This window comes from Aythya ferina (assembly GCF_964211825.1).
Source record: "Aythya ferina genome assembly, chromosome: 5".
NCBI lineage: Eukaryota > Metazoa > Chordata > Aves > Anseriformes > Anatidae > Aythya > Aythya ferina.
Window position 1 is genome coordinate 46,619,307 of NC_140301.1, and position 26,103 is coordinate 46,645,409.

Here is a 26,103-nt window from a genome sequence, read left to right on the forward strand (position 1 = left end):
TCATTTTTCTACTGAATCAGAAACTGCTTTATGTGAAGTCCAAGTTCACAGATCTCTACAAAACCGATACAAAAAAATCTCATCAAGACCTTTCAGTTGATGCAGCCTCTTATTGATCATGGAGGAGGCTGTAGAATCAAGCCCAAATCTATTTTTAGGAACAGTTTCAATTTGTTTTATCAGACAAATTACTGGTACTGCCAAAGATTTTCAGTGTGAGATTTCTCCTTTGAGAAAAGTGTCCTCATTCCTGCAGTGATTTGGGTGCTTTGTGTTTCGTCTCCATAGCTTATTTCCACTCAAAGCTACAAAGATGTAACTTTTTAAAATTTGCATATCCGATGACTCTTGAATTTTACATGTTTTTTCTCTACCAGAAACAAACAGAAAAACAGGTACTTCCTTGCCTTTGTCTGTTGAAAGAAAAAAAAAAAAAAAAAAAAAAAAAAGAACGAGAAAACATTCCCTCTAGATGTTGACGTAAAATAAATGCTTATGACAAACTTTTCTAAATCTGTGTGATGCTTCATTTTCACCAAGAATACTGCAGTTAATTTTCTTTAAGTGCTTAATGTGCTTTCCAATATCATCAGCAGAAGGAAAATACATATTTTAAGAGATTCCCTCATTTTGACATCCAAGAGTTTTCTGGGCTCTGTGGGAGAGGGACCACGACTACCTAACGGTGATTAGGAATACACTCTTTTAAAGCTAAACCCCTTCTTCAAATACATAGCACATTTCATGACTACCTAACGTCGATTAGGAATGTGTTCTTTTAAAGCTAAAGCCCTTCTTGAAACATAAGGCACATTTCAGTCGCAGATTTCCATGCCATAGCTCTCAAGTACTGGGTGTTCGGAGCAGTGTTTTAGCAACCACAGCTGCTCCCTGGCTGCGGGGCAACACCGACAGAAATCCTCTCTGCACGAAAACCTCCTCCCGTTACCATTTGCAGGGGCTTCCCCCCCATTTTGAAAACCCTGTTTCCATAGCGAAAAAAAATTAGACATTTAACCACTGCACACAGCCCACTCGGGGCGGTTTGAGCCACCTCAAGCACAGGAGGCACAGCCAAGGCTCAGCAGCGAGCGAAATTCCCCCTGAGGGTCTCCAACACCTCCAGGGCTCCCCTCCCCGAGCGGCCACCCGGCGGTGGGAGGCAGCGGACGGCAGGTAGAGCCCTGCCCGCCCCCTCAGGGCTGCCGCCATTTGCACGGCGCCTCCCCTCAGGGGAGAGCCCTTCCCCGCTGCCATGCGCGGGGCGCTTCTGCGCATGCGCGGCACCGCCCGACCGTTGGGCGCCCGCTCCGGTTCAAACGGCCGCTGAGGGAGAGGGCGGCTCGTGTGGGAGCGGAGCGGAACCGGAGCCGAAACGGAGCCCTACGGGTGAGTCCAGGCCCCGGGAGAGCCCAGGGTGCTGAAGGGAGGCCTGGGAGGGAGTCTGTGGTGCAGGCGTGGGTTTCGTTCAATGGAGTTTTTGTGGGTGGTCTGGTCCTGTTTTGCTTTTATCGGTTTGCTGCTGTGTGAGGAACCCGGCTTTAAAAGGTAAAATGTGGGGAGCTGGTCCCTAGAGGGCTGCCCAGAGAGGCGGTGGGTGCCCTGGAGGTGTTCAAGGCCAGGCTGGATGGGGCTCTGGGCAACCTGGTCTGTGGGTGGTGACCCTGCCTTGGCAGGGGGTTGGAATTAGATGATCTTTAAGGTCCCTTCCAACACAAACTGTCCCACATCGCTTGAAGAGACTTAACTTGCAAAAAAAAAAAACAAAAAAAAAAACACACACACATATACAAACAAACAAAAAAAAACACTTCAAAAATCCACTGTGTTAACAAGGCTTTATATACTCAAATAGCTGTGGTTTAAAATAAACTTTACAGAGAAAGTTAATTCTCTCTAGGTATTTTAAGGAGTGTGTCTACGCTTAATGAAGAGAAATGAAAAGTTCTGAGAACTTTTAAGTGGGCTGTGTGTGTTTTACTTCAAGTACTGAACAACTTTGCTTGGAACGCTGTGGCTTGCTGACTACTTGGTGTTGAGATTCCCTTTATTATTGTGCCTGTGTTACCATTTTCAAACTTCATTTCATTAGTGCTAACCTGATAACTGTTCTGAGACTGTTTACCAGGGTATACTTACAGCTTATTCTGAACCCTCTATGCTGGGAGGAATTTGAAGATTGCCCTTAGCTGTTGCTACCTTAAATTATCTACTCTAGTCAGATATAACTGTGATCTCCTCAAACTGAAGGCTTATGATCCACTAGTACTGCATATTCTGGTGATCTTTTGTAGACCATAGTGTTTTCATTGTTGTCTTTTTCTTGCAGAAACGCAGATGGCTTTTTCTTCGAAGAAACAATGTGTTGGTAAAACACTAGATCCAGAGTTCAACGAAGATCCTAATTTTAACTTTACTTCCAGTATTCCAGCAGATGGTGTCTTCAAAGCTACTAATCAAGGGTAAATGAAAGAGAAGTGTAGATGGATTTATTACTCGACAAATGTCCTAAAGACAGTGTAGCATTTCACGGAACCATTTAGCCTTGAAAAGACTCTTAAGTCCAACTAGCCAACATTCCCAAGTACACCACTAAACTGCATTCCTAAGTGCCACATCTACACACCTCCTAAATGCCTCCAGGGCTGGTGACACCACCACCTCTCTGGGAAGCCCATTCCAATGCCTACACACTTTTTCCACATAGAAACTCTTCCTAATATCCAACCAAAACTTCCCCGGTGCAACTTGAGACTGTTTCCTTGTGTCCTGTCTATCACTTTTCACCTGAGAATAGAGACTGACATCCTTCTTGCTGCACCCTCCTTTCAACTAGTTGTAGAGAGTGATGAGGTCTTTACTCAACTTTTCCTCCAGGCTAAACAGCTCTAGTTTCCTCAGATGCTCCTTATTTGTATTGTTTTCTAATCCTTTTGCCAGCTTTGCTGCCCTTCTCTGAACACATCTAGCAACTCAATCTCTTATATGACCCTAAACTGACCCCAGTACTCAAGGTGCAGACTCAGCAGTGCTAAGTACAGAGGGATATTCAGATCTTGTCACATTAAAAGCTTTAGTAATCTGTAAGTATTCAGTGATAATTGTATTCTGTATATCTTTTAAGGATTCCTAAATCTGCCAAGAAAGCGGAACCACTTTTGAAGAAGACTGCTACAAGAGGGTATGTTTCTTCACATTGTTCTTAGTTGTCCTTGTGCAGTAATGTTCCTTCTCAGAGAGTTATGATGAGCTCTAACCATATGCAGCTTTGTTGCCAAATTTGCTGATGAAATCTCTTGGTCAGGAATAAGAGCAAATCCTTCATAGAAGAAAATGTTTGTGTAAGTAAAAGAAGGTGTCTGATATTGATCTTTGTGCACTGAAGTCTTTGATGTTTGACTCTATAGGCCTCTGAGCAGACACAAACTAGAAGCAGAGCTGAAGGCCAAGAATCAGCTGCTAGAAACAGCCAAGCAGCAGTTACACACCAGACTAACAGGAGCACAGGTAAGGATGGAAATGGGGTAGAAATCATTGAGTAGCTCGTATATTCTGCTCCCCTACAGGGCTAGAACAAAGGACTGGCTTACTCATTTTCCAGTCTCCATTGGAAGCCACTAGAATTTGAGTGAGATGGGTTCTTTTTGCCAACAACACCAAAGATATTTGGTAATTATCAGTGGTGCAAATGTATTTGGCTAGATAATGCATCCAGATCGCTGTTAACAGCCACCAGAACTCAGTTCCATCTTGAACTCATTGCAGGAGAATGTTTCCAGTTCAGTGATATACTTGCACAAAATTCTAATAAAAGAACCTCACTATTACCGGATTCTTCCTAGCTACATGAAGAGAAGCAGTACATAATCATTCAGTACTTGACACTGAGCATTTGAGATCTATGAATTCTTTTTCATCTTAATATATTGTTACAGTAGATAAGCTATTTTGTTTGTTTGATCATCCTTGTCTCACTTGCTCAGTCCTTCCTAGTTCTGTTAACCAGTCATAAGTATGGTGTGGCACAGCACATGGCATTGGAGATGTGGGGGTGTGTATGGTCACGTTTTAGTAACTAAGAACATTTGAGTTCTGGTTACTGTTGTACTCTAAATGCTTGAGGGAGTGACCTCGTTCACTTCCGTGTATGCAACTGAGAGATCAGTGTATGTAGCCTTGTTTCCTCGTGTACTATTGTATCATATTATTGTGTAGTCTTTTAATATCTGGATAGGCTTCTGCAATTTTTCCCATCTGCTCATCACTGGTGAGGAGGCCACACCTGGAGCACTGTATCTGGTTCTGTGTTCCGAGTACAGAAAGACAAAAACATATTGGGGGGAGCCCAATGAAGGGCCACTAAAACGTTGAACAGGCTGGAGCATCTCTCCTGTGAGGAGACACTGAGAGCTGGGACAGCTCAGCATAGATAAGAGAAGGCTTATGGGGAATCTTATCAATGTATATGTGAAGGGAGGCTGTAAAGAAGACGGTGCCAGGCTCTTTTCAGTGGTGCCCAGTGACAGGACAAGAGGTAGTGGGCAGAAACTCAAACATGGGAGCTTCCGTCCGAACTCCCTGCTTGAGCAGGGGTTGGACCAGATGGCTTCCAGAGGTCCATTCCCACCCCAGTGATTCTGTGAAATTCACCAAAGATTTTACTTTCTTGATTCGAGGTTAGATTCAGAACTGGTACCCCATTATTCATCACCTCTCGGTGATCACTTCAGAACACAGTGCAGCTTCTCTCGTGTGCAAGAGGCCCTACTTGTAGCCTTCGGTTGTACAAGCTTGCTTTATTTCCTAGTTCTTGACTGGTTACTAATCTGTGAGATGATCTTTCCTTTTATCTCACAGCTTAATTTCTTTAAGAGCCTTTGAGACCTCCTATGGGATGTTCAAAAAAGCTTCTGGCACTATCAGCGGGATCACCCTAATCCACATGCTTATTGATTCTCCTGGAGAATTACATTCAACTCGTGAGGTTGATCAGCTTATCTGATTGCCTGGTAATATCTGAATTATGCAGGGAATAATGCTGTGGCCTACAGATTCTAAGATGCCCCTTTCTTCCTGGAGTTAGCTGCTCTTCTATGCATAAAATTCTTGAAATATTTGTATAGAGCACAAGAAAATATATGCTAGAACTGCCTAAAAGGAATTTATCTCTAGTTTTTTTTGTTGATTTTTTTTTTTTTTTGAGCCATTGCTATGACATGTGCAAGTGATAAATCTTGTCAAGTAGCAGGAGTAAGGGTCTGTTTCTCTGCAGTGGTAGAGATGGAAGGGTAGGATGTAATTCTCGGTACTAGAGGTGCACCTGTTAAGCCATTAACATTGCACTGAGCATTACCAATTAATGTGAAAAAATTCCCCCTGGCAACTTGATTCACTTAAACCTGTGTTAATGACAGAGCACTATAAAGGAATTAAAGGAGAAGAATGAAGGCCTGGTACAAGAAGTCGAGAAGCTCAAGAAGTTTCAGGAGACGTGCATGGTCATTTTAGAAAGCAGAAACATTGATCCTGGTAAGGGCTATGCATTTTACATACTGTTCTGGTAGTTCTTCAGAACACTTTTCCTTTTTCTTTTTCCTTTGTATTTGCTAGTATTCGTAAAACATTTGGCTCCTACTTTCCCAGGGAAATACTGGGGGGGATTTTTTTTTCTAGTGTAAGAGAAATAGACACTTCCTTCAGGCAGCCCTGTCCTGGATAAATTTTGAAAGCAATTTACTTCGTGCTGTAGAAAGATATTTTGAGAAGCTGTTAGTTCCTACAAGCAAAGTTATCAATGAACATCTAATGTACAGATGTATCTCATAAATCAGTTACAGGCAGCAACATTGTGGAGGAGGAAGAAAAGACAAGGGAATGCCAGAAGCAGACAACGGTAAGAATTTTTGAAGTGGCAGTGAGTTAAATGGACTTTGGTGAGAACTTTGTGTGTAAAAACAGCGGCTGAGATGTTCGTTCGCATTATATTAAACCATTTTCCTTTGGTTCTTCAGCTGTTGACTGAGAAGCTCTTGGCAGAACTGAGGGTATTTAATGAAGCAGCTGAAAAAGAAAAGGAAGCACTTCAGGTAAGGCTGACTTTGTTTCAGAGTCAGACAGGTAGTGAGCGTCTGGTGCTGTGAGAAATTTTAAAGCTTGTTTTCCACCTCATGCTGCTGTGGTCTCTCGATAGCAAATGCCTGCAGCCTTACTAATCTTCCCTAAGTGCACTAAGGGAACAGTATGTCTTACTCCTCTTACAAATAGAGGGCTTAGAGCAAAGTCTGGGAGGGGCAACGGTAGTTCTTATCAAAGTCACTTGTAGTTCAATGATACACAATTCAACTTGGAACAAGATAGAGGATGGAAGCAATGCTAAAGACTGATAGCTTTCAGATGAGGCTCGATCAGTTCCTGTGTAAAGATGGTTGCCAATGCTGGAAATGGAGCTGTCGCTGCTTAGAGCAGCTCTTCTCAAGAGGCTTTTCAAGACTGTTGCAGGTGGTTGCAAGCACCACTGGAAGAATGCTGAGAAAACTTGACCTAATCTGAAGTCTTGCAGACTGTTGACCTCAGGGAGCTAAGAAGTATGCAAGCACAAGCAGCTTCAATAATATAATTTGTCTATGTACTGACCAAAATAGTCATTAAATTATAGCTCTGCAATTCTTGGTAAGAAGCTTGAGCTGCTTATTGAAATTGCTATTACATAAGGCTAAACTTTTGGTTATGGTTAAGTTACCATTTTTCTCAAGGAGTTCTGAAAAGATGAAAAAGTGAAAGATGTCCCAGTCAAGGTAGGCTAACCTTAGCTTAGCAGGTGAGACTGATAAAGACTTCAAAACTGTCTGGAGATTTTTTTCCCCCTGTTTTAGTTGCAGCTGTTTTGGAAGTTGAGTTCTGCTATTCTGCACTGTCATGTTAGTGAGATGTACGCTGACTTTTCCATACAGATGGCAACGGCTAAGTGGAAACTGGCAGAAGAAACAAGGCAGCAGTCCCTGGAAAAGCATTCTTCCTTCCAAGCAGAAATGCAGGAATGTTCAGCAATACTCACTGAGCTGGAGAAGCTCCTGGCTGCGTGAGGCAGAAGAATGGACTGCGCTGCCTTTCCTTGTTTTACTTCTAGTTCAGTGGTCTCTACCCTCAAGCCTGGTCCCTGTGTCAGGTCCAAAACAGTGAGCTGGGCAGGCTCCTGAGCAATCCCTGGCGGAACAGCACCTGCAGTGTGGGAACCAGGCAGCAGCACTGGTGAAGTGCTCAGAGCTCCTGTCTTTCCAGTGGGGCTTATCCTGGAATCTTTCTGAGTTATTTTTTAAGTGTTAATAAAGTGTTTTCGATTAAAGCTTTCAGAAGGAGATACAGGTGCACAGTCTCCGAGTTCCTTCTCGTTAATGCCGGGGCAGCACTGCACCGTTACTCCCCGTGACCTCTGCCACCCCTCGCCCACAGCCGAGCGGCGGGGCCGGCTGCTGGGCGGGCCGGGCCTCTCCCCGGGGCCGGGCCACGCTTGCGCACCGGTGCCGGCGGGGGGGTAGCGATGGCGGCGGCGGCGCTGCGGAGAGCGGCGGTGACAGCGGGCGGCGCGGGGCGGCGCCGAGCGCTGGGGTGGCCGCGGCGGGGCTGCGCCGGGCTGGCGGTGGACGACGCCGTCAACGGGCTGAGCGACGAGCAGCGGCAGGTACGGGCGGGCCCCGGCCCCGGCCCCGGCCCCGGCCCCGGCCCCGGCCCCGGCCCCGGCCCCGGCCCCGGCCCCGGCCCCGGCCCCGGCCCCGGCCCCGGCCCCGGCCCCGGCCCCGGCCCCGGCCCCGGCCCCGGCCCCGGCCCCGGCCCCGGCCCCGTGGCGCGCCTTCCCGCGGGGGTGTGTCGGCCTCGGCGGCTGCTGATTGGCTGCGGCCGCGGGGAGCTGACCTATCCCCGGGGCGCTCCCATGGCGCGCCGCCGCCACGTGTGCGCCCTGCCCGCGGGGCACAGCGGGTGGCCGGGCCCTGGTGCGCAGCGCAGGGCGGGAGGGGGCTGCGAAGGGTTATGGCTCTGCTGTGTTGTTCTCGTGGTCACCAAGGGACCTAAAGCTTTAGGGTGGTACTTCTGAGCTTTGTGGTGTCTCGTGTTTGATGCCTTGCCTGCTTCCAGCCGTCATAGTATTTATTCCCGATTGCCCCAGGGAATGGAATGATAGGCAGCGTCTTCACAGGCTCCTGCCAATGAAACTTGGCCTCGGTCTCGGATTTGCAGCTATTGCCACACTTGCTGCGTAATTATGACAGTGCAAGTGTACAGGTGTACAAAAAACTTGTTCGTACTTATTTTCTTACTTGGGAAGTGGAGTACTTCTGCTGTTTTCTTTGCCTGGTTTGTGTTTGTGATTTATAAGCTCACCAGCTTGAATTAACTTGATGTTTCTGTGTGCTTCTAAATTTAACAAGCATAAAAGGGAGAAAATAATCTCGTAACTTGTGTGTCTCTTGTGGAAAAGTTAATAAAAGATCAGAAACAGATCTTTAGTAATGTTAATCTGTAAATTAAGAGCACTTGTAACTGTTATAAGCTGGTTTAGTGTGTCTGGGATGCCTGTCAGAGTCCACCTCCATCCTCCCCCAGTCTCTAATGATTAACAATTTTAAGCTATTATTTTCAAGCTTTATTCTCAAGTTTACTGCTCTCAGTTTTGTTACAATGGAAGCTTTAATACTTAAAAAAGGAGGAAAAAAAAATAAAAGAGAAAAGCCTATCAACAGAGGAATAAACTTGTTTGGTGGTACTGGAATCCAGTGTCTGGGTAGCCATGGAAACTAACATATCTTTTTGATCTGAAACGAGAGAAAGGCAGAGCAGCTCAGGCATATTTTGCTTTGCTGTATTTGCTGCTTCTCCAGGTTTTGGTTAAAGAGCAGAGGGTTTCAGTCTCTGAATGTTCCTTCACCAGCATTAATTTGTGGGAATAAAGAACCAAGAGGGAAAAATAGAATTTTTAAGCTCTACTGTACCATCTAGACAATTTTTTTTAGTGTTCACATTAAAAACACTTTAAGGTATTGTATAAGCTTCTTTTGAGTGCGTACAGACTTCTGCAGAATGCATTGGATCTTAACATTTAGAAGAACTTTGAGTTCATCTACATTTAATTAAATGAAGCCATAGGCAGGTACTCGATGGGGGTAATGAATCATGAGCTCTGTTCACCAGTTCTTAAAGTTTCCTGACCCAAACATCACCTGAAACCCCAGTGCAGGCAGGAAATAGTTCCCCAGCACACTCTCATGCTGGGGTAAGATTAAGTTAACTGTCAAGAGGAACTTATATTCTCGATTGAGGACTTCTCTTAAGACCTCTTGCAAAAAAGGCTAAAGAGAGTTTCATATTCTCTTTCAGCTAATAACCTGAAATACTGATTTCCTTATGATCTTGTGCTTTTGGGTTTGAGATCATTGGATCGCCTGTCAGGGGAGCATTGGAAGTATCCTAGAGAAGAAGATGACAATATATTAATGGGGTGTAACGTATGCGTTTCTCCTCACCTCTTTTCCCAGCTTAGGCAGACCATGACAAAGTTCTGTCAAGAGCATTTGGCTCCGAAGGCCCAACAAATTGACCAGGAGAATGAATTCAAAGGCATGCGGGTAAGTATTTCATGCGTGCCTGTGAAATAGATGGCAGTCTGTACTTTGATCTGTGTGTAGGCTCAAACCAGGAATTCCAGTCCACACCACAGGAAGATACGCATCAACTCTTCAAACTTGTAAGCTACAGAGAAAAAGAAACAAACAAAAAAAAACCCACCTTTGCTTTCTTGTTTCTTCTTTTGTTAGTTTTTAACAACTTGGGGAAAGACTGAACTAGTGTCAAAAAAAAAAAAAAAAAAGAAAAGAGATGGATTGATAATGGTCTTGTTTGGATTCTCATCGTAGTGTTTCTGCCTGGCCCTGTTCAAAGACTCCTCCTCTAATATGTGTGTTGTACTCTCCTAGCTAGGACTCTTGTTGTGGACAGCCCGGATATCTGAGCTTCCTCTCAAATTTGCTTTGGAAATGCTGTGTGCAAATGCAGGAATGTAGAATGGTTTGACTGTTGAGCTGAAAGTTTTCTTCCTAATAAAACCAACAGATTCTCTGAAATAGGAAGGTTTGATTGATAAAAATGAGAGACCTCGCTGTTGGTTTTCATAAGCTCCACAAGACTTAAAACGTTCAGAACATCTGCTAGGATTTCCTACAGCTCTGATGCAGATATTTTCAGGGCTATGCGCGTGGCTTTGAAGTTAGCTATATAGATTTAGTCTGGCGTACCAGATGTCATCCAGTGCTATTGAATAATACTTTTTAAAGTCTCTGGAGACTATTCACAGGTAACTGTAATCACTGGCCACCGAGTCCATGTGAGAAGCAATCACCTGTGTGGCCATCCCATAACAGAGGAAAGCCCGCAGATTGAAGCAACACCAGAGATGACTCACCTAGCACGTGTGACCTTCGATGGTGGTGTCCCTTGCTACTGCACTGTGCCATGGCTTTTCTCTTCCTCTGTAATGCCATGTGCCCTGCACAGCTGATGTGTTTGTCTCGAGCCAGGCAGCGGCTCCGTGCCTCGAGCCGTGTGGCTGCAGAGCAGAGGTTAATTGCATGCTGCTGTTGCAGGGCAGTAAGTCGGGGCGAAGGGAGGAGCTGGCAGTCAAGGACAGGCTGCCCTCTAGCAGATGGACTTTGTAGGGTGTGTGTCCAGCTGCACACGACTAAGAAGCCTTATCCAGTCCCCACATGCCGCAGGTCTCCCAGGAGGCTCAGAAGCCTAGAGGCTTGTGTATAGAGTGGCCATTGTGGATTCAGCTCTCTTGGCTTCACAAGTCCAGAGTGTTCACCAGAAATCGCGATTTTTTATAACTTTTCTAATACCTTTGCCTACCTCAGCAGTTGCTTTTCCTGACCCAGCTGTAACGCTTCCTTTTTTTTTTAATATAAGCTCTCACAAGGAGGTTTCCTTGGGTTTACTCACCAGTTTCTGGTTTTACCCTAGTCTTAAATTGTTCAGTGATTGCAGCTCTTCTCAGTACTTTCCAGGCCTTCAGTCACGGATAACTTATTCTAGCTGTGGCAATCACAGGCTAATAGACCTACACAGTGTTGCCAAAGCAGCGTGACAAGGTTGTATGAGGTAAAAAGCAAGCATAAATTTAAGACATGACATCCTAAATTACCTTTAGCCAGAAACAGCATACGAGAGCCTAGAATTTTTTAAGGTAATTGGACGTTTAATTTACCCAGTTTACGAATTTAGGTGATGTGTTAAAATCTTAGGACCTGTCCTTCCCAAATTAAATTTAGGCTTGTGAGTTCCCTCCCTGCATAACTGGAGTCCTTAAGCCTGTGTGGGTTCTTGGTTGGAAGCATGGAGCTGCTGCTGCAGGAGGAATGGTACTGATGTGATGATCTCTGAGGTTTCACACAAACAGGGTAAATCAGCGTGTCCAGTGAGCTACCTGGGAAGGCTTCTCACCCTGCTGCCCTGACCACATGTCTGGACTGATTGCTTTTGTTGTGTATTTGTAGGAGTTTTGGAAGAAACTCGGGGAATTGGGAGTTCTGGGGATCACAGCTCCTGGTAAGTGTTTTCCTGCCTCCGACCATCTGCTGGGTGATTCCTCACACAAAAGAGAGACGACTTAAACTCACCCTTTCCAGCTCATAACATCCTTATCTGTGATGTGACATCTGTTTTTGTCCAGAAGCTGCTGTTTTCATGGTTTTTAAAACTCTTTGGACACTTCTGTTGTTCTTTACCAAGGAAAAAGGAGCTTGATTCAGGAGACTTCTGGACAATTACGAAATGGCTTTTGCAACTTACCAGTACTTTTCAGAAATGTTTTCTCCAGATATACACACAAAATAAACACATACAACTTGAATGTGTTTGTGCTTCTCCCATATGAAGCGTTTGCTTCAAGTTTTGAAGCCTGAGAGCTACAGATAAAAGTATCCTAGAGCAAGCATCCATCTCTAATAGAAGAAGTTACAGGGCATTAAACAATGCCGTGAAAAGCTGTGATAGCTAATGGAGGGCTGACAGCATCCAACCCGTCAGGGAAAAAAAAAAAAAAATCGGGTAAATCTTATTCAGCCTTGTCCAGGTTAGTTGAAAAGTGTTTTGATTAATGTTACAGATTACTGAGCCTGCCGTGGTCATGCTGAATGCGCTAACGCAGTGTAATGAGGAGAAGCCCTTAGTGGAGAAAAGCAGCCAATGGGGCCTTTATTTCCCCATCGTAAAGTCTGTGTTTCTAGATGTGTGTGTGCAAAGGCTTCTGCAGAAGCAAGCTGAATAGCAATGCGTTGAAATAATGCCTCTGCATTTCTTTCCGTGGCACCAAGTCTGCTTGAAAGAGTCTCTATTTCTGCTTTCTTTCTCTTTACTCTTCCCAATTTACTGCTGCTCCTGTTTTTTCTCACTCTTACCTTCTTTCTTCTTTGATGTTGTGCCTGAGGCTTACAGCAGTTTCCCACACTATAAATAAGCTATCCCCTCATGAGTCCTGTCTTTTTTGATTTCCTGAAAGATTTACCTCTAAAACCTTGCTATGCCCAAACGTGCAATTTTTGATTGTATTGCTATGTGCAGTTTCTTTATTGGCATTGGTTTTGCTGTAGGAGGTGGAGGCTGGACCTGGGGATGTGAAGATAATGTGAAATCTTATGAGAGTGCATGGTCAATTAAATGGTGTGCTTCAGTACCAATGGGTCAAGTCTTTTAAGGAAACATTTTGAAGAAATGCTTTTTACTTTATTTTTAAAACTTAGTATACTGTGTTGCTTTGTTGTATTTATTTTATAGAAAAAAAAAAAAAAGAAGAAATGCAAATACTTTGGAGTAATCATACAGGCACATCATATGTAGAGAGTGATTTTGAAAGGGCACCATCAGCCTAGATCAATGCAGCTTGTATTATATAAATAGTTGTGATAGGAATATTTTCTTGTACCTCTTGCAGTACAAAGTTGTTATGCACCTGTACTGCTTACAGCAGGCAGTTGCCTTTCCTGTATTGAGGCGATAGCATCCAACCCAGCAGGCAGTATAGCAGATCTTTTGTTTTGGCACACGTGAGAAGTGGTTAAACCCATCTTTCAGGATATTGAGAGTGAAAACCCAAACCCTGATTCAGGGTGGAGAGATGGTTTCGGAGGATAAAGAGCCCTGCAGATAAAGACAGCTGTCAGAATGGGTGACGTGGGAGAAAAGCTGCCCCTAATGGTAGTGACTGCTGTATTAATTCGGATTTGGGGCAGTGGCTCTCTTTCAGCCCAGGTTATGCTCTTGCTCATCTCTTTGGTCACTGCACGTGCAAACATATCTTGCTCTTACTGTTGCTGCTGCTTGCTTACAGCACTCATGTTGATGACTAGGTGGTGCTTGCAGGTTATTTCCCTGGCTAGTTTGTGGTGGTTTATGTCCTCCTCTTTTAGTTCTTCCCTTATCAGTATGATCACTTGCTTCTTGCCTGCTCAGCTTTTACTTTTGGATGAAACTGTGTGTATACAAATGTGTGTGTAAGTAGATGTATTTATGTAGGCTGTCAACGCTCAAGGCCATCATGCATTTCTCAGCCACCTTTTGTTTTGTTTTGTTGCCTTCTCCCTCCTTGTCTCACCCTGTGTCTTTAATCGTATCAGCCACTGGTTTAAGACTCACCTCAGGGTGCCCAGCTGGACTTGCTGTTACAACTTGATCTCTGAAATCCACATTCTTGCTGCTCTTGAATTACAACAGTTACATTTTAGGATCATTCTCATTCCAGACCCATCATCCCTCAAAGTGCTGTTCTCCTGCGTGTTTGTGGGCATTAGAAGTCCCTAATACCCCAGATCTTAGACCAGTTTGAGGGTTCCTTTTTTATTTAAAGGTTTTCGTTAATACAAACATAGTTAGACTTTGCAAACTTTGCTCCTTTTCCCCTCTCATAATGCAGGTTGGCATCTTATGATTTAATCCTCATTAAATCATTATATTATATTGTATTAACGTTGCACTTAGGGATAGTTGCCAAGAAAGATTCCTTGTTGTGCAAGTGTTGGTAGCATGTTTTAGGTATATCCTTATCCATGTAATATTTATGAAATATGCTTCACAAACACAAATCATTATCGATTGTGCTGAAGAAGTAATGTCGCTGTACTTTTAAGATAAAACTCAAATTCTGAGAGGATGGGGAAAGCCAGAGGTGCCCAGCTCAGAGAAAAAAAAAAGAAAAAAAACAAATGAAATAAAACCCAGCCAAAACCAGCAGCATTCTTGTCTCAGATCTCACTCAAGACAGCCCAGCCCAGCCCAGGGGTCTTGTGCACATGTGCTGTGTCCCGTGGTGGTTAACGTAGGATTTTTCTTCTCAGTGAAGTACGGTGGATCTGCTTTGGGGTACCTGGACCACGTGCTGGTGATGGAGGAAATTTCTCGTGCATCAGCAGCTGTGGGGCTTAGCTATGGAGCCCACTCCAACCTTTGTATCAACCAGCTTGTGCGGAACGGCAACGAAGCCCAGAAGGAGAAGTACTTGCCCAAGGTATAAGGCAGGATGTGGACTGGAAAGCATCCTGGTTTGGGTGGTGGTTTTGGGGACAAGAGTGGGAGCAGGTTCCATGCTTTAAAGTGTTAGGGAATACAATAGATTTTGCTGCATTACGAGGTTTGGGACAATAAAATACAACAGAGTGCACTAGATTTAATATTTTTGCTGTTGCTGATCTGGTCTGTCACTATCCATGTTTTCTGAGAGCATGTTTGTGTGCCTGGCTTCTTCTATTGGGCTCCTGTTTGTAGATACAGGGGTGAAGAGTCAGAGTTGCGACTGTATCCACATGCTTATGGAATTAATAATTTTTTTAATGAAAAAGCATACCCTTCTTGCACAGAGGGTCTACTTGTTTCAAGTAGGCAGCAACAGAATAAAGCCAAAAAAAAAATTGTAACACACAAAAAACAGCAGTTTTTAAAAATTATTTTTAATATTTTACTTTCCTTGGAATTTCGTGCCTTTCTGTGCCTTTCCTTTGACAAACAACCGTCCCCTTTAAAGTGTGTAGATGCAAGGAGGGATGTACAGTTAGCAAGAGCTGAAAGTAGCTGCTCTGCAGCACTCCTAAAGTACCAGAGCAGTGCATGGTACAGATGCATGCAAGGATGAGCTTTCTTTCATTGTGTTCAGCGTTTTAAGCACCAGCTGGTTTCAGTGCTCCAGCGTTTAGGAAATACTATATTAACCAAACTTGCCTTTCCCTAACTTGATAATTTTGATTCCTTAATTTGCATTGAAAGAGCATCTTGTGGAACTCAGAATTTGTGTAGTCTTTGTACCCCAGCCTGTGTCGGATCCCGTGCCTGCAGGCAATGAGGATGGGGCAGTACCTGAGTTATGGGGAGCTGGGACAGGCAGACAGCCTTTGCAGACCTTTGTCACCAAAGGAGGCTGTGGAGTGGCACTGGATTATATTTTTCAAACTTTCTAAAGTGCTTGGAGACTTCTGTGCTTCTTGCTCCTTTTATATTTTATATTCTGCAGTTTTTACTACCCCAGTGCTTGGTTTGCTGCCTGTGCTAATTAACTGCGAGTATCTTCATCACGTAAAGCTCTGATGTTTGTAACCTGCCTGGTAAACGGATTTATCTGTTTATACATGTGGAGAAATGTAACTGAATCCCAGCTACTGAAATTATCACCGCAAGAAACTTGACTTAAACCATGTGCAAGGCACAGTGTTGCTTCCTCAAAGCATTCTTGTGCAGCTTGGCAATAGGTAACCCCAAGCTGTCCTCGTTGCTGCTCAGGGGTGTTTTAATGCCATCATTCGCCGGCTTTCAGCATGAGATGTGCTGACCCTAGTTCCAACTCGCCTTGGTTCATGCTGAAGTACTTAGTGGTACTTATTTAATTAGCATTGAGCGTATCACTGACTGCTGGTGAAATGCACTAATGTATGGGATTCTTTCAACGTAGCTTTTAAGCATGGAACTTTTTTTTTGTTAAAAAGAAGGGAGATCAAAAGGAGAGAATGGATGAAAGTGCATGGGGGGAGAATCAAGGAGAAAAGCTCAGGATGAAGGAACAGGAAAGGGGAAGCAGCAGCTATGCCCAAGCCTGGCATGAGCAGGCACAGAAGCAGTGTGTCCACCTGCTATTTTAGTAGGAGTGTGGGGAGACAGGGCTATGGGAATGCTGCAAAGAACTTCCCAATCTCTTTTCACAGCCCTTACTGGCCTCTTGTGTTCAACAACTCTTGTTTATCTAAAAGGGCAGTTGTGAAGCGTGGAGCAAGGAGCTTGTGAAAGGCACACGGCTGCCTGCATGGTTCTTTTGGCACCTTCCTGGAGATAGCTGCCTGCAGCTCTGTGTATAAAGCACTCACTCAGATGTGAGTTGAGCCGTCCTCCTCCTCCCGCTGTGCTTTGGTGCTGTTCCCTCAGCACAGCAGCACAGGGGAGCTCCCTGTGAGGACTCCACCAGGAGCAGTTTCTTTTTGGCAGCTCTTGCATGGAATAGCTAGGATGGAGATACAGAAAAAAAAGTGGAAGGCACCTTAAAGAAGGAATAGAAACAATGCTACTATTCCGCTTCGTTTTTTCGTATTTGTCTCTTCCAGCTAATCAGTGGGGAGCACGTTGGAGCCCTAGCGATGAGCGAGCCTAATGCTGGATCTGATGTTGTGTCCATGAAGCTGAAAGCAGATAAGAAAGGTAAAACCTGTCTGGTGCTTCCTGGGTGGGTAGCCAGCATAAATGTCTCCTGTAAACTTAAACTAACCTCCCTAACACCATTCAGAAATGGTGCTTAGCCTTGGATTTGCCAAGCAATGTTAGTGGTCTTGTACAACCTCCCAGAATAATCTGGGATAAAGCAAACATACTGAAAGTGATAAAGCAAGGTAGTGAAGACATGGAATGGGTGGTTGCATGTCCAAAAGTGGACTTCTGATTGTGGTGGTGGAATATGGTGGTATAATGGACCTATTGCTAGAAGCCTTCGTTTGTCAGGGATTCATTAAACTGACTTTGGACTCCAGAAATGAAGGGAATGAATTTTCTTGAGATCGAGAAAGATTTGTGCGTGTTGTTTGTGGGGATCCTTGAAAGCCAGTTTTGAAACAAATGGGGTGAGGATGTCGGTGTTGCTCTGTCTGTTGTGAGCTGACAGACTGCACCTCTGTACTTCCAGGGGACTACTTCATTTTGAATGGGAACAAATTTTGGATTACCAACGGGCCTGATGCAGATGTTCTCATCGTTTATGCTAAAACAAACCTTAATGCTGTACCAGCCTCCCAAGGTATAACTGCATTCATTGTGGAGAAGGTAGGTTTACATTACTGTTTAGTAACTCTCACAATTTTATTCTAGTGTTTATTATTTATTTATTTATTTATCTTTTTTTTTTTTTTTTTTTTTTTAAAGCTGCCTACTTCAGCCTAAAGGGCTTGTTTAGAAACCAACTAGTTTTCTTTCCACAACCATCACCCCCTTCCTCAAAGAGACGTTAACTCCTGCCTGAATTTTATAAACTCATGAAGTTAGGCCTCTGCCCCAGTGATACGGCGGGTTGCACTGCCAGCTGGGAGCTCCTGGATTTTGGCATACAAGCCCATAGCCAGCCTTTTGGGCTAGAAATGTGGAGAGAACAGTCAAGATCCTAATAAAAATGGACTTTTGCTTGTTGCCCAAAATTGTCAGGAGTTACGGAGACCCTGTAAATCTGTCCTACTGTCTGTCCTGTGATCTATCCCTGCATTTTTTAATGTCAATACATTGAAATAACTTTATTAATTTTTCCCCCTCCTTCTTTCACTGCCCTTTTGGATTCCTGCAGTGACCCAAACATGCAAGTAAAAGTGATCAGAAACAGGACTTTTGATAGGGACCCCTTGGGAAGTGGGGATCTTTTGGGGTCTTTCTTCCCTTTTAGTTAATTGGGGCTATGCTAGACACATTTTCATCTCCACAAGGAAGATAGGAAGCTGTAATAAAACAAATGGTACTGGAAATAGATCTCAGATCAGTAAACCTTCTGATGGCCTTACTGGACTGAGAGACTAGAATAGTTCAGGCACTGTCAGCACTTGCAGTCCTTGCTGTAGAGAAGTGCTTGTGTTGGCAGCTGGCCAAATCTCTATTTGTTTAATATTTATGTGCAACAGAAAATTAATCCACTCCATTTGAAAAGTGGATCCACTCAGTTTGCCACATGTCCACATTTCTCGGATTATTTGCTTCCTGCTTGTACTTGTGCCTGGTTTTGTCCCCACAGTGGGTGCTTCCTTGACTCCCTTCTGGTGCTCCACACGTACTCATGTGGTCAGGGAAATTTCACACATCTGTAGTGATTTTTTAGTCTTTCAGAATTGAGAGATATGAGACTCAGTTTTAATGTCTTGGCTTTTTTGCAGGGAACCCCAGGTTTCAGCACAGCGCAGAAGCTTGATAAGCTGGGAATGAGAGGGTCTAACACCTGTGAATTGATCTTTGAGGATTGTAAGGTCCCCGGTAAGCTGGCTTCAAATCATGGCAGTATGCATGCGGGGTGGTTCCCTCTCTTCTTGCTTAGATAAATTGGATCACCAATTACATGCACGTTCAGACTGTGACCTAGAGGGCTTTGTAGATGGTTATCTGCTCTTTGGCAACCTCCTAAGAGCTGGTGAAATTGGGAAGGTGCAGTCTGATGGATTCCAATGAACAAGCACATCCCGTGTTAGATCACTTTTGTTTCTCCCTCAGGGACCTAACTCTTAACCACTGCTTTTACAAAGCCTAGATGAGGCTTTCAGAGAAACTTCTGATTGTTTCCATTAGAGCTCCCCAAATAGTACATAGGAGAACTTATTTGCATTGAAGTTTCCTTTCCCCAAAAATGACTGAAGGCTACCTGCCAGCCTTCCGGTTTGTTTATAACATTTCTGAATTCTTGTGGTGTCAGGGCCTGAAAATAAATGTCCTTTCCACTGTTAATACAGCAGGGGCAACTGTAGTGGCTATTTTTGTTGACAGAAAGTTCACAGCCACTCTACAGCAAGTAGAGGAGATCCCTTATCTGAACTCCAGAAACTCCCAACAGCATGTCTGCAGAGCAAGCATCTCCGCTGCTCCCCATACACAAAACAGCTGCTTTGCAGCATGTGGAAGGGTTTCAGCTGAAATCTGACGTTTCTGACTTGACTGAATCCCTCCACTCTGAAATCAGAAAGTCCAGTACCCGAGTCTTCAGATCATCTTCTGGGTAATCATCTGCACAGAACAGCATGTTCTCATGGTAACAAGATTCCATTTTCTGATAGCTCGGGGAAGCACATCGCTGCACATTGGAAGTTAACACACTTTGCACTATGGCCATTAATGCTGCTTCTGATTTTCTGCATTGGCAGCTGAAGCATTTTGCTGTTTCATGTCTCATGTTTCATGTCTGTTTCATGCTGTTGCATGTCTCACATCAAAATGTCTTCCTCTAGCACTGCAATTCCACCAGCTTTAAAATACAGGGGTTCGTTGTCAGCCATGCTACAGTGAGTGTTTTTTCTCATACTTAGTGGATTCATTTGGTCATGTTGCTTTCATAAAAGTTGGTTCAGAGCGTCAACTTTCATTGCTGTGACATGCAGCCAGCAAGCCCACCCCCTCCTTGTGCAGTCAACACATATTCTTCAGCAACCTATCCATCCCTTTTCCCAGGACGTACAGGAAAATATTCAGGCTATTTGGTTCTTTTTGTTTGTTTTCAAGCTATTAGATGTCATTACTTCTGAACAGTTACGTCACTTTATAATTAGTGATTCCAGCATTTATGTTCTGTTCTTCAAAGTGATGTTTGCTATTAGTATTTTTCTTTGTTTCTGGAGGTGTGGGCGGGAGCAGATGCTGAGCTTTTTCTCCAAGAGCCAAGCATCATTTTTCATTTTTTAAACTCATGATCCTGGTCCTGTAGAAGCTGGACTTTTCCATGCAGTACACCAGCACACTCCTCAACAAGCAGCAGAAGACAATGCAGTCCTTGAGCTTCTGCCCCTGAAAGAGATTATTTGCTTCAGGAGATTAGCTGCACATGTCCACAAGTCCTGCCACATTTTCTCATTGCATATTGCACCTCTCAGATCTCTTGTGATCAAAGCCTGAAGCATGTGTCAGTTCTTCTACGGGGCATGCTAAGTGAATAATCTCTGTCCATCTGCAAAGCAGAGTTGGTAGGCTGTAAGTTCTCTCCTGACTGCAGGAATACAGCCATACTGAGATGAGCCTTTTGTTCCTGCTTCTGTTTATATTGTTAACACCAGTGCATGCTTTAAGTTGTCCCACAATGACAGGGCTTTCAGTCTTTTTCTCAGCCCATTATCAAATATGTTTTTTTTTTTCTGTTCCATTTTCACAGAAATAATACTCATCTTTGAAAATGTGTATTTGTAACAAACACAATGTTCTGCTCTGTTCCCCTCACAGAAGGGGTGATAAGAAGGCTGATGTATAACCCCAACACGTGCTAAGTGGTGAGCTTTGGTTGCTTGCCCATGCAAGTTTTGATTCCTGTATTAGGAATGACCAGTGAGGTGACCTGAGTATATCAGATGAGAATTTGCATTCATTTCCAATACCATCCAATGTCTGCTGAGTGTGGTAACACCTTTTGGTCACTGTCAGTTTGGGTTAGATACAAACTAATGGGATGGTGAAGAGGGCTCCCAGTTTGTCCTTGAGGTGATTGTCTCCTATTCACGTTGATATAAATGCTAAGCTGGAAGGTCTCAGCTCAGATACACTTTATAACCATCTACTGCTTTTCCTTTTTGGCTTTGTTTGGATTGAAAAGATGTTTCAGTGTCAGGTAGTGTATCCATTGAAACTCAGCCTGTCTAGCTCGCCCTGAATGTTTGCATCTCAAGCTGGAAAGAAAGTTGTGCACGAGTAAAAGCTTACCCATCATTTTCTTTTGATTGCAGCTGAAAATGTCTTGGGGGCACTGAGCAAGGGAGTCTACGTGTTGATGAGTGGGCTGGACCTGGAGAGACTTGTGCTGTCTGGTGGGCCGCTGGGGTAAGGGTTTGTCGTCTTTCATAGATTATAAGGCTGGAAAGATGGTTCACAACCCCCTGGCCCAGTGGGATCTCTGGGTGGGATCGCACCTCTCTGTAGGATACTGAGATACTGGGGCAGCTTTGGAGAGAAGAGGAAAGTGTGACTGGAGGAGGTGGCTTGGTTGGAGCCGTACAAGGGAAGCAGGAGCAGAGAGATCTGTAGCTTCTGGGAACTCGTTAGCTGTGTTATAACTGCTCTAATGGGCTCCTGCTGGAGGGTGCTCAGCTCGGCACTCCTAGGCAGCTGCAGGGAGCTCTTCTTTTGCTCTGTGTGTGCTCCATCTTTTCTGTTAGCTCTCCTCACCTCTCCATTCTTCATGGAGGCTTTTCTCCATTTGAAAGCATCTAGGTGAAACGTGTTGAGGGCTAAGGGATAAAAGAAGCAATGCAAGAAGGAAAGTTTGGGAATCCCTGCCCTTTGGTGTTGTGCAGGTGAGGTGGTTCTCTGGATTGATCATCCAGAGCATGGTTTTGAAAATGTTGGTCTTGACATAAATGTTACCAGGAGTGGGAAGTCTGCTTCAGTCCCTGAGAGCTGGGAATAGCCAGCTCTGCATTTGTGTTACTGATTCTTTAAAACTTAAAAGCACTATCCAGACTGCCACATAGAAGGATCTTTGGACTGGATAAAAGGTTTGTTATTCACTTACTCAGTCCGTAAGGTTCCTAACAACCTATTTTTCATCGCACAGCCCCTTTGTCTCCTCCCAAGTGGTCTCTCTGTGCTAACTCTCATGTGGACAGATTATCTTCCGCAAAGCAGGAAGAGGGTTTTTCACCATTCTTATTCTTGTCTACACTTTTTATGTCACCAGCTAATGCTCCTTTTGTTGGTCTTCTCTGGAGACGTAAGGCAGCACAAGCTGTCCTAGCTACAGCTGTAAGAAAACTCTTCAACACCCCATCTCATTTTCCTGAATTAAGGAGGTGAGACCTTGCCCCAGGATGTCCCAAATGAGCAACATGAAGAACACTGTGAAGAGAAACTGTGGCCTCTTAGATTTTATAGCATTGTTTGAGTGGAGCTTTAAGGGAGACAGCAGGTTTTTTTTGTTTGTTTGTTTTTTTTTTTTAGGTAGAAGAACCTTTTTGCCTTAGACTGAGCTTGCAAGATTGCAATATTATTTTTCTGTTGATTGTTCTGTTGTCTTCCTTCTCCTATCTAGGATCATGCAAGCTGTTCTTGACCATGCAATTCCATACCTACATGTAAGAGAAGCATTTGGACAGAAAATTGGACAGTTCCAGGTGAGACAGAAGAGGAGTTAGAAGTTTTTGTCTCTTTTTTTTTTTTTTTTCTTAAAGAGAAGATGGGGAGCCCATTTATGGGAGGGCTTTTCATGGGGAGGTAGTTAAGGGTTTGTACTGGGGTTGGGAAGTAAGGATGTGGTTTGGAGGTGAAAGGATCTCTGAGCCTGTTTACCTGAGGCCGCTCCCACCCCCCCTTACTCCCTTGGGTATTAAAACGTGAAGTTTTAACAGCTGTAAAATGGATCTCATCTTCTGTGACGTGCAGCTCATGCAGGGCAAAATGGCCGATATGTACACGCGGCTGATGGCGTGCCGGCAGTACGTCTACAACGTGGCCAAGGCCTGTGACCACGGCCACATCAACGCAAAGGTGAGCTCACTCCGGGGTGGGCTGTGTCTGCTGGGGGAATTCCCTTTCCTTCGGTCCCACAACGTGAGCAGGGTGGATGTTTTGTATGGGAGCTAAAAATGATGTGCTCGCAGCTCTCCAAGTGCTGTTTTTCCCTCTGGAGAAAAAGAAACCATAGTCCTACAAGGGAACAGATTTAGCAGGATCAGTAGGTGTTTATTGGAAGCCCAAACACAATATCCTGCCTGTTGTACGGGGCTACAGCAGTCATCCCGAGGTGTTATCGCCTCTACACACCAGCACTGTCAGTGCATGCCTATTGAAGGAGAGGACTGAACATCTGACAGAGCGAAGCCCTGCATCCCAAATCAAATCACATTGGTCTCCTGTGGGCACAATGTGTTTGTGAAGGACCAGCTCCCCTGCTGCACTTGTTTTCTTGTCTTCACGTGGCCTGACACAAATGCTCTGCCGTGACAAAGACTGCCCCAGGTCCTTGCTTTCTGGGGGGTGAATCCCGTGCCTTTGTGAGGTGGCTTGGGCTCGTTAGATATGTTAATTAGTGAAAAGGTTGGAGAAGGGCAGGTGGCATCTTTCCTGACTCTGTTGTGGTTTCTATCTCTCCTTGCAGGACTGTGCCGGAGTGATCCTCTACTCAGCAGAGTGCGCTACCCAGGTGGCTCTGGATGGGATTCAGTGCCTCGGTAAGCTGCAGTCACTGGCAGGGTTTGTGGCTTTAAGTGTGCTCTCACCTATCCCACCCTCACCCCCTGAAATGAGAGAGAAGTGACTCGTAACATCTTTTTGCTTGTAGGTGGGAATGGTTACATCAACGACTACCCGATGGGGCGCTTCCTGCGTGACGCCAAGCTCTACGAGATAGGGGCAGGCACCAGTGAAGTGCGCAGGCTTATCATTGGCAGGGCCTTCAACGCAGCTTTCAAGTAACGTCTGCCAGGGAAAAAGGCAGCACCCTGATCACTCTGAGGCCTTTGCCAGTAGATACAGCAACACACAACTCTTTTCTTCCTGTGATTCTGGGATCGTCACTTGTGGACTCTTTCCCACCTGCTTTGTGAACAGATGCTGCCGGACTGGGCTTGGGCGGAATGAATCAGTCTGTATCAGGGAAGGAAAAAAATATATTTTTCTTCTCGTGATCAGCCTGATTCTCAGTGTTGCAGAGCTGAGGTTCATCAAGGAGAAGTGCTGCCATCAAAGCAGGCTGTTGAGCAGTACACCTGGAACAAGAGGTGGCCACTGCTGAGCACAAACTCAATCCAAAAAAGGGACGGGGGAACAATTTAGTTCTCTTTTTAAAATCGAGTGCCATTAAATAGCTAGCATTTAGCATGCTACCACTGGAAAGGGAAATTTCCTGTTGTGACCTTGCAGTGGGATTGATAACTTCTGTTCTGGGGAACTCAGCCACCTCCGTGATGTGGTTGGCGTTATCATGAATGCTTGAGCATCATAGCTGCACAACCAGTGTGTTAGGTGATGATTCTTAAAATCATGTTAAAATACCACATCTGTTTCTTTGCATACTTCCTTTCCTATTCCTGCTGCTTCTCAAGATATTTCAGTGCAGCCCAAAGTCTTTGCTTCTCTGATTGACTGCCTCCTGCTGAGTTATTCATTCAGATGTGTCACTATCCATCATTCTGGGAACAGTTAAAATGTCAGACCTGTATTGTGACATCCATGAATGAAGCAGGCAGGAGGAGGCTGACTTTTTAGGTTGGGGTTATTTGGTTTTGTTTGTTTTTTCTTTTTCCTTTTTTTTTTTTTTCTCTGAAGATTATTTTTTCGGCAAAAGCATGCGTTCACACTCCGCTGTTGGTTGGCTAAAGAAGTCAGTGAGCACAGCAGTATTTGTGGGTGTCTTCAGAGCACATTATATACAGTGCATTGAAGTTTATCTAGCCTTAATAAAGAAAACGGCACAGTATGCTGCCAGCCTTAAAGAATGAATCACATGGAAAAACTGGATGGTGTAAATATGACAGAAGAATGAATGAAACAGTTGCCATATAGCCAAACTCCCAGGAGCTTAACAGAAAGAACTTAAAGCTTTTTGTAATATTTGGTTGTAATTGACATCTATCTGTACTAGGTGCCTAATGCTGAATTTTAAAATACTACAAATTGAAGAAAAGCTCACCTTCCTGAATTGCCAGGTAGGTCACCCAAGTATTTATTTAAAAATAAATAAATAAAAGCAGAGCTTCAGTTCTTCTGGAGTTAGAAACAGCTTCTTAACAGGGGCAGTACTTTCTTCCTAAACTTCATTTTTATTCAGCTACAGTGGGATCATTCTGGAAGTGTCCCAGAGTTTAAATTTCAATCTTCATTTCTGGGTAGAGCTAGTGGAGAGGGGACAGAGGTGACATTGCCTGTCAAGAATATCTCACTGAGCTGCACCTAGAAATGTTTTGGAAATAAGCTTTGTCTAGAGGAGACATTTTATATTTTTACTACCAAGTGATTACAGATGTCGTCACCTGTACCTGCAAGTGACAAAACTGCAGATGCTGCACCCCAGTCTGGTGTCCCTGTGAGAGCCTTGGGGCAGAAGTTTTCGGATATGCCCGAGTGAGTTGGTAGCAGATCCTGCTGTGACAAGTAGTGGCAGTTGTGCAGCCCTTGTACCTCTGAGCACTGTGGTCTGCTTGCATTTTTTCCAGCAAGCTGCGGCCAGAGCAAGTATGCAGAAACCGGTGCTGCAGGGTATGGTGCAGAGCTGTCTGCTCTCCAGGGTAAGTGCAGCTCCACGTCTCAGTAAATAAGCAAACCTCATCTGAGAGGTGGTGGGAGTGCTTGCCAGGGAGGTGAGGAGTGTGAGCACGGTGTCTCTAACGCACGTCGGAAAACTCGTGTCTTGCCTGCGTGTTCTGCAGCTCTTTAATATGGGAATGAATCACTGCAATTTTCCGTGAAAACTCTCAAAAGAACATTGGAGCTGAATCATTGTGTTATGATCTGTCTCCAGCCAGAGGAGCTTTTCTGAAATGAATGTCAGAGCAACATCGGGATGTGGCTAGATTCAGATTGTTTAAAAATATATATTCTAGGCTGGAAGGGATCCGCAGCTTTTTAGACCCGTCCTCTAACACCGGAGAGCTCTATTTTTTTTTTTTTTTTGATACAAATAATAAATAATGCCTTTGCTTTCTGGGCTGATCAGCACCTTTGAGTTAAAGGTGTAATGAATCAAAGTCTAACGCATCATGGGACAGGGTGGAGAGTGGGATTAATAAATCTCAAACAGGGTTATGTTAATCAAACCTCGTCTGCTTCCACTGCAGCATGGCATGGGCTTCCTTTCCTTGCACAGAGCAGTTTTCACTGTGGTGTAAAAACAAAGCTCCCAGCACACCAGGGAGTGCTCCAGTGTTTAAGGTTAAGGGGTTT

General features: G+C 44.4%; 1 protein-coding gene across 2 annotated transcripts; it reads left to right on the forward strand.

Annotated features, from left to right (window-relative positions):
* Positions 1-1,011: 1,011 nt before the first annotated feature.
* Positions 1,012-24,299, forward strand: LOC311438391 (isovaleryl-CoA dehydrogenase, mitochondrial-like). 2 transcript variants are annotated; one of them, XM_084522718.1, is made up of 18 exons: positions 1,012-1,389; positions 2,330-2,462; positions 3,125-3,181; positions 3,408-3,507; positions 5,415-5,529; positions 5,832-5,893; positions 6,012-6,086; positions 9,528-9,617; positions 11,541-11,592; positions 14,376-14,545; positions 16,620-16,713; positions 17,192-17,328; positions 18,417-18,513; positions 20,955-21,048; positions 22,256-22,337; positions 22,606-22,710; positions 23,321-23,393; positions 23,504-24,299. In XM_084522718.1, the coding sequence occupies exons 2-18, from the start codon at positions 2,338-2,340 to the stop codon at positions 23,635-23,637; spliced, it is 1,662 nt and encodes a 553-aa protein (XP_084378844.1). In that variant the 5' UTR covers positions 1,012-1,389; positions 2,330-2,337; the 3' UTR covers positions 23,638-24,299. The 2 variants fall into 2 exon arrangements, with proteins under 2 accessions (XP_084378844.1, XP_084378845.1); XM_084522719.1 differs by lacking the exons at positions 1,012-1,389; positions 2,330-2,462; positions 3,125-3,181; ... (2 more) ...; positions 5,832-5,893; positions 6,012-6,086 and adding an exon at positions 7,523-7,678.
* Positions 24,300-26,103: the final 1,804 nt, after the last annotated feature.

Coding starts and splice junctions, on each gene's coding strand:
- LOC311438391 (XM_084522718.1), top strand. CDS start 2,338: ATGGCTTTTTCTTCGAAGAAACAATGTGTTGGTAAAACACTAGATCCA. Junction 18,514..20,954: donor TGAGGATTGTAAGGTCCCCG/GTAAGCTGGCTT, acceptor TTTTGATTGCAG/CTGAAAATGTCTTGGGGGCA. Junction 21,049..22,255: donor CTGTCTGGTGGGCCGCTGGG/GTAAGGGTTTGT, acceptor TCTCCTATCTAG/GATCATGCAAGCTGTTCTTG.